This window comes from Camelus ferus, chromosome 20, assembly GCF_009834535.1.
Source record: "Camelus ferus isolate YT-003-E chromosome 20, BCGSAC_Cfer_1.0, whole genome shotgun sequence".
NCBI lineage: Eukaryota > Metazoa > Chordata > Mammalia > Artiodactyla > Camelidae > Camelus > Camelus ferus.
Genome location: NC_045715.1, coordinates 24675485 through 24683744, shown reverse-complemented (window position 1 = coordinate 24683744; position 8260 = coordinate 24675485). Strand labels below are relative to the sequence as shown.

General features: G+C 45.4%; 1 protein-coding gene across 2 annotated transcripts in view; it reads right to left on the bottom strand.

Moving 5' to 3' along the window:
* Window positions 1-861: 861 nt before the first annotated feature.
* The window catches only part of C20H6orf89 (chromosome 20 C6orf89 homolog), a 31074-nt gene continuing 23675 nt past the window's right edge, over window positions 862-8260 (bottom strand). For both annotated transcript variants that reach the window (XM_014568245.2, XM_006195294.3), the window contains one exon: window positions 862-6085. In XM_014568245.2, the coding sequence (XP_014423731.2) occupies window positions 5991-6085 (95 nt within the window). In that variant the 3' untranslated portion in view covers window positions 862-5990. The remainder of the gene's footprint in view (window positions 6086-8260) is intronic.

Here is an 8260-nt window from a genome sequence, read left to right as displayed (position 1 = left end):
AGGGATCAGAGAGCTATGCTAGCTGACTTCAAGAGAACTGTATAGGGTATTGAGTAAGAAAAATAAGAAACATCAAGTGCCTGCAATATGATCCCATTTTTGGCAAAGCAACGACAAAAATCTTATGATTTCTGATTATGATTAGGGAGCATGGAGGAAACCGTGGAAAGACACACGGCCGGGCATGACTTCGTATACGTTACATTTACCTGACCAGGGAAGGGGGAAGGGTAAGGTGGGGGAGAGGGAAAAGGGTGCAGGAAGTAAAGGAGAAAATAAAACAGGACACTAAAAACTATATAAACATCCATATTTATGCATTTATATAAAACTGTGCATATATAGAAATTACCCCCCAAAATATGAACACACAAAAATGCCTTAACTCAAATCAAATCTGTATTTAGTGACTTGAGTGCTGAGAGTGGCCCTGATCTGGTGGAGTGGGGGTGAGCCAGCAAGGGGGCCTGGCTGTCCTCCTGCAAGGACCAAGGACATCAACAGGTAAGGTGACACTGGAGGGCACCTGGGCCACGTGTAGCCGGATGGGAGAAGGAAAAAGGCATCGAGGGTCTCATTTGAATTTAGGGCAAAGTGCAGGGACGGGGCAGGGGTGGGTGGTATTAATAGGAGGACTGAAATTTGAGAATGTATGGAAACAGTAGATCAGAAGCCAAAGTGGGCAAAGGGCTGGAATGGGGATAAAAGAAGTCTGTTAACACAAGCCAGCACAAAGCTGGGTGGGATGTCAGACAGGACCAAGGCCAGCACGGACAGGTGACTGGGAGGCCCACAGGAGAGCCCTCAGTTACGGAAGAGAAAACTGAAAACCAAACCACGACATCAAGCACAGGAAAGTTCTTATCAACCAACATACACACTTTTAATTGCAAAAAGTAAAAATTCTGTTACATAAAACTTTGATTTACATACATTCTTTACAAGTTTGCAGACCATTAAGTTATGGTCAATATTCTACACTGAACACAAAGTAACAGCTTAGACCATTTGGAGCACATGTGGATGGACTGATGTCCCCTCCCTCTGCTTACTGGGACCACCCAGGATCACAACCCTGGTTCCCACTGCAGCCATCCCAGCTCCCGTCCCTGCTGATGGCAGGGAAGAGGCTGAGCACCGAGTTCCTGCTTACCTCTGCCTCTCCAGTCTTCTCCCCAAGCCTAGGTGTCTGTTACTAACCCTTCCGCAGGAGGGAAGAGGAAGAGACCACAGGCAGCATTTTTCTGAGGGTGCAACTATGGAAAGAAGTTTGGAGGAAAAGTCGCCTATGACGAGGCTAAGGGTTCTCTGGGAATGCCACGTGTCTATCAATTCCTGTCATTAATTCTCACAGATAAGTGAGAGTTTGTTCCTGAAAAGAGGGGTTGAAGTTTGAAGGCTGGGACACTGCTGAGCTGTGAGTAAAGGTGGCTTCACAGGTTGACCTCACCTACCCCACAGAGCTGTTATGAGGAACAGAGGTAAATTAAGCCTGGCACAAAGCTGATGTCCCAACACCGCAATTTCTGCTTGAAACTCAAAACTAAACTGGTTTCCCTTCTCCGCACGGGTGCTTGCAGCTGTGGCTCACTCTTGGATTGACGCCGGCTGACTGACAGACACACTAAGGCAGGAGGAATGGCCTGTGGGAAGCCCCAGCATGTCTGGACAGTTCCAGGCCTCTGTTTGGAGTTACATAACATTTCTTCTCTCCACTATTTTGAAAAGGTCTGGACATTTCATGGTCTCCAGAGAGGGGAAAATGACAGATGTATTTAGCTCTAATGCTTAAATTATGCAGGGCAGGGAAACCAGACACTAAAGGACCTGGACAACAGACAAGCTGGCTGGAGGGTTTTTCACCAAGGCCAGCACTTAAAGCCACACCGTGCCCAGGGTGGGGGGACTTGGATGTGGTGCATGAAGGGAGAGCACCTGCCCATCTTGTCTGAGATGCTTTTGTGGAAGAAGCTGCTAGATATGGGGAGAGTCGGAGTGAGGAGGCCAGGGATATACATGCTGATGGCGACATAGCATGTTCCCAGAGCCTCCCGTTTTTCATTTGTGACAGGGCTCTTCATAAGCACTCCTGACCCTGACACCTGTCAGCTCTGTACACAGTATCTGCAGGTCCAAACATGGAGAGAATCTCAAATCAAAATGCTATTTTAAAGCAGATCTGGCACTCCCTTCCTTCAACCAATTTTAGTGGGTGAAAAAGTTAAAAAGTGAAAGTTAGTGAGTGTGGAACTTGTAACTCCGGAGGGTTTTTCCTCCAATAATAGGAGAACTCAGAAGCCTAAATAATTCCTGTTTGATAACTGATTCTCAAAAGGTAGACGAGATCGCCTTTCTCCGTGCAACCAGACTTCCCTTTCCCCTACAACTTGGCCATCTACTGCGCAAGAATTAGATGAGAAGCAAACATCTGCTTTGGGGTTTGAATTCTGAGAAAACTTTCATCTAGATTATATTAAAATGACTGAGGCCATCACCTGCAGCTAAGGAACGGTTTTGTTTTAAAGTAATTGTTCCTACACTGAGGCCTATGCTGGGTTTTGGAAGAAGGGAATAGAAAATCCATAACTAAAAAAACAAGTGATGTAAACTCCAAGGGGACCCACAACTGGAATTAGGCAGAGTCCTTCTTCTGGTCACACATCTGGAAACATGTGGTGACGGGAAAATGGCTGAACATAGTTGTGTTCCAGCCACATTCACTCTTAAAAAGAGTTCTCAGATGGGGAGGGAAAAAGTGAAAGGCTTTATATAAAAGTCATCTGTTAGATTCTCTCCATTTCTGTCCAAAACAGTTTTGAAAACACACCCTGAAGAGTTCCTGGCTTGGTGACCCTTGTCCCCAGATTCTCCTACCCCAGCTGAAGCATGCCTGGCTCAATTAAAGCCATATCTTCATTCCTGGGCACCACACTGTCCCGGAGCAGGAAAATAATGTGCTGGGGAACCAGCTATCTACCGGCCAACAGTTAGCTGTTCTAAGCCCTGGTTTCTTTATTTGTAAAATGAAGATATAACTGTTTTACAGGACTGAGAAAAGATTAAAGAAGATCATGTTTATTCAAGACACTCTAAGTTGGAATGAACTAGACAAATGCTGCTATTTCTCTCAGAAAATGAGCCCGAATATGTCTACTTCATAGACTGTTTCGTATTTCACCAAATAGGCAGATTCTGTTTTCATAAACCATTATTACTTCACTCTCTCCCTTCCCTACTTCTTTTTATAAGCCAGGACAGGTGTTGTGTCTGTCCAATCCCTCACTCCTGGGGACCTCAGGACATCAGGACATAATGCTTCAAACTGGTGCGAAAGCAGCCCTTCTCCCTAGAGGGCTGGGGACATAAGTCTTTGGGGACATGAGTCTCTGCTCTGGGAATCTAAAAGAAAGGGAACCTAACCCATGTGCAGAGGTCACCGCCTTGTTATCTCTTAGTAAACATGCAACAAACTTGTAAGCAAGTCCCTCTGTTTAAAGTAAGCCCTGTGGTTTTGTTCTCACTGTGGTGGTAGAGGTGGGGAGTTGCTCAGATGGTCCCACCAGCCCCCCGACCCTGCTTCCTCATCTTGATGATCCTCTTTCCCATACTGGGGTCATGCAAAAGGACTTTTGCTGCTTCCATGAAGGAGGTGAGAGCTAGGTGAGCAGGGGAAACCCCAAGACACCCTCACACAAAGCCTTGGATAACCAGAAAGGAACTGGCTGGCAACCCCAAGCTATTTCTGTAGGACTGGTCAGTGTAGATTCTGCTTTTCAGAACTGCCTTGAGATGAAGGTGAATTACTTCTCTGTATCCAGTAATTAAGAGAAGAAAACTCTCTGTGGAGAATTTCTCCCCTAATATAAATCTACATTCAATTCTGAACTGGACAGCTTTTAAGTAAAACGAGTAATATATGAACAAAAGTCTCTACTTCTCTGCTGCCACACCATTCTTTATTGAACTGTAGACAGTCAGGGGACCTCCCAGAAGATGCCTCAGAACACCACACGTACAAGGGTTTTTCAGTTTTAAGCAGAAGAGGGTATTTTATGAAAATTTAAGGTGTGATCAGCCAGAGTGAAATGGGTAAGGAACACAGGGTAACTCATAAAAACAAAACAGAAATTCAACCGTCAAAACAGTTGCTTTGCTCCTAAGGAACCCTCTCTTCTGTTAACCCAAAGGGCCTAATTTAAGAAAACTCTGAGAGGCCTCTAAAGAACTTGTTTTACTTATAATCCTGCCCCTTGTGCAGCAGGCGTTAAGGACACCGCAAAGGCTCTAAAAGCTTGCACAAAGCTGGCCTCTAAATGATCCCTCTGATTTAAAACCTCTTAAATCATAACTGCTTAGCAGCATGACTTTTATGTGTACAAAAAATTTTGTTTTTCCTGTATTAATTCACATAAGGCGCTGATTCTTTTAAGGAAAAATTCCCTCAGATACAGTCCATCCTAGTTTCATACAAGCCAGCGGAGGAGGCTCTGAGCACTTCCACCCTGAGCTCTGTGAACCCTCCTTGCCCATTCAAGCACCTGATAATCCCCGCTGTTGCTCATGAGATGTGCAGAGGAACAGGGCCTGGGGGACAAGCTGCAGGGCCACCTCCAAGGATGAAGAGGACTCTGCAAAGAGTCACCACCTCTTCCCTCACCACTGTCTGCCTCTGGCCTGTAACTTGACACAGACACGTCCTGTATCTATTTGATTTTTGCAGTGCTGAACCAGGAGCTGTAGTGTGCTTTGTTTCTTCTTCAACTTGGTGATGGCATGACCAGAAGCCAGATATCTAACAGAGTCAATAAAGGAATAATAAAGGAAAAAAGGAAACAAGAGAAGTGTCCTTATTTACACACTTCAGACATGCAAAAAGCACTTGGGGAAAACAATGAGCATAGTGAACCATCCAATCAAAAGAACACAGTTTCATATTTTCACAAGAAATAAAACCACCTCACCTTGTTTCCCAGTACAGAGAGAGAGATCATTTTGAGACAGAGGATCACACAGTCGCACACCCAGCTGGCCAAGACTTTGGGTCTGGAGCTCCTTCCCCAACCACATTACAACATCGGCTTGACGCATCTGTAAAACATCTTCCCTGCAGAAAGTCGGACCCTAAAGATCAAACTCGGGGAGGCACCCTGTCCCCAGGCCAGCACTCTAACTCATCCCCCTCTGAAGACATTTGGTAAAAGCAACACAGTTGACAAGAGCAGTGCTGCCTCAGCTGTAAAGGGCTCTGGCCCAGCCAAGGGAGCGGGGCCAGGAGCCCAACTTCTGAGAACCCATCCAGATAGGCGAGGGAGAAGGCAAAGGAGGGGTGTGTGCATAAGAACTTGATAGAATGGAGAAAAATATTACCTTAGGAATTACCATTTCAATTATAATCCTACTCCGACCTGGCATCTCTGAGACTCCAAGAGCCACGGACACTGGGAAAGAAGTGCACTTCTTGAGTGCAATTTGAAGTTATTTGATCTTTTTTCACTGGTTCTAGATTCCATTCTGTGTGGGAAATCTCTGACTTCTTTAATCATCCATGGCTTTCCAAAAAAAGTACAGGGTGGTGTGACCAGAAAGACAGGACAGGCAGGTCCACTTGGTTGAGGATGGCTTTGTTGACTGTCCTCTCACACCAGGGAGCCAGCAGAGGGGATCATGCCATGCAAGTGAGGGAATGTACCGACCCTGCTCCCTTCCTGAAGGGCAGCCTCAAGGCTTTGGTGCCAAAAGGCCTGGAAGAGGTCAGTCTCTCACAGACGGGAATTGGCAAAGTCCTGGCCAAGCAGCTGGGCTGGAAGAGTTGGGAGGGCTGTGCTCTGGCCTTTGCCTCCAGCACACAGCTTTCTCACACACACATGCACAGGGCAGGTAACTAAGTAACCAACCCCTGGAAAGTGGTTTCACGGTTTTTTTGTTTTTATTTCTCCCATTTCAATCTGGTCTTCAGCTCTCAAAGCTCTTCCTCTATAAACTTCTGTTTCCTATAGTTCTGAAAGGGTGGTTCCATCGCAAATGACCAAAGGCTGGACGCCTCTGGCTATAATGTAGACCTTCCAGTGGGTGGCACCAGCATATCCTTGAAGGGAAACAAGAAAGCATGTGAATTTCAGGGACTGGGCACACCTGAGGGCATGAGCAAGGCAGGTCTGCCAGAGCTGCCCTCGGATTTACCCACAGACTCAGAGGCAATTCTTGCTCGGGGGGTCTTTTAGCTCTTCCTGGCCTAAGTATCTTCAGTTATTATCAGTCTTCTCTGTAACCTGACATCCAATTGGAGTCACTATGAACCAAAGTGCTTCATCACCACTCCTCACCTGGGTAACTGTGAATCATGATTCAGCAGGTTTACAAAGACAGGATACTCTAGATGAGGCTGGTATTGAGCATCACTTCTCAGATTGACCTCATTTTTTTCAGCAAGAAGATAGGACAGGTTCTGGGGAGGCACTAGGACACCCTATACAACTCTCCTGAGGTGGTTATCTATAATATGGTCTCATTAGAGAACATTCAGGCTAAGCCAAACCACTATTTCCTAAATTGTATTCTGCAAACAGCAGTGCCCCATAAGACAGTCCAATAAAAATGGATTCCCTGGTCAGGCAAGTTTGAGAAACACTGGGTTCCTCCAAGGCCTTTCAGAGCCTTTTGTACACTAATGTGCACTGTGTTTTGACAAGACAGGCATTTTCCAAAGTCAGTAACTCAAGAGCCCTATTTGCTAAGGGTCTTTCTAAGGGGCTCCTGTTTGCTCCCCAGTGTCATATGTGATCTGAAGAATGAACTGGGAAACACTGTGACCTGTATTACCTGAGTGACAGGAATAGGCTAGGAAGGTAAAGTTAAAAACTTTAACACTTCAATAATGTCCTGATGGAAAATTTTCTAGGGAATGATATACACTACCCATCTTTAAACTGAGAGAGCACTGAACAGAATTTAACTTCTGCTTGGTGACTCCAGGAAGGTCACTATGACCGATGACTCTACAATCATGGCAGATGTGTGGCTCACCAGCGTCAGCCTCTGGTGTCTGACACCCATGCCATTCTTGAAAACACCTCCCTTCACAGGTTTTCTGGTGATGTCTAACTCTGTCCCCTTCCCCTCAACCTTCACAGGACAATAATTATTTTGTCAAAAAACACAGAACCTGCTGGTTACAGTGTTATTCTTAAGGGTCTCTCAGGTGCAGGAGCTGCCATCTGTCCCACAACCACTAAATTATTATCCTCCCTCCAATCTCAGGCTCTGCTTTCCTGTCCTCATTTTTAACTGTGGCCGTTGGTTCTACTTCTACCCCTGCTTCAAGTGCCCATTGTTCTCCCTGGCACCTCCTAGTCCTATTTTCTCCCAACTTGCCCTTTTCCTCATGTTCTATTCAGTCTCCACACCTTCTTGACACTCCTGTCAAGTGCTGGCCTTTAAGGACACTGCCAACCACTGGGCTCCTTTCCTTCTGGTCAGCAAAGTGGCCAGTCACAGCACCATGCATATCCTGCTCTGGATTTTAGGCTATTCTGGACCAGCCACACCAGCCTTTGATGCGCAAAGCTTCTTTGATCATTGCCAGGCACCCATTTTTTTTTTTTTTTCCTTTTCCTCTAATTCTATAATTAGCAACCTGGATGTTGTGGAAGCTGAAAACCTGGAATTTGGAAAACTAAAGTGTTTCTGTAGTTGTCTGAACTGTCAGGCATTTGTACAACATATGACAGATACGTTTTCAAGCACAACTACACACTCCAAACCAACAGTGCCATACAGACTTGTGCAATAGTCATGTCTCCTGGAAGTGTCACTCCACTACAGGAAGACAGGTTCAGAATAACTTCCACACAAGAATCCTCTTTTGTGCAGTAATTCTCAAGGGCCAGGCCAGCTGTGTTCCATTACTGGTTAATGCTTAATTTGTGCATTATTTTTATTTTCTTCATTTCTAAATGGAAATAGAAGTTATGTAACTTGGACGAAATTTTGGCAGTTTGCAGTCTGCACCCTACCTCCAAATGAGGTGAGAGGTTTCCAGGGACTGGGGTATTCTGAATGGATAAAATTAAAAGAAATCAACTGGAAAACCAGTCTGGGTTCTGCCAGGGACTTCAAGGCTCCCCTAGGTTTTGTGAGGCAAGAAAAACGAGGGCAATGGTGATGCTTGCTGATTTATTTACTTCTGCCAAGAAAATTCTACTGTCAAATTGATTTCTACTGACAGCAATTGATTCAAACCTATTTCTTTGGAAAGGATTTT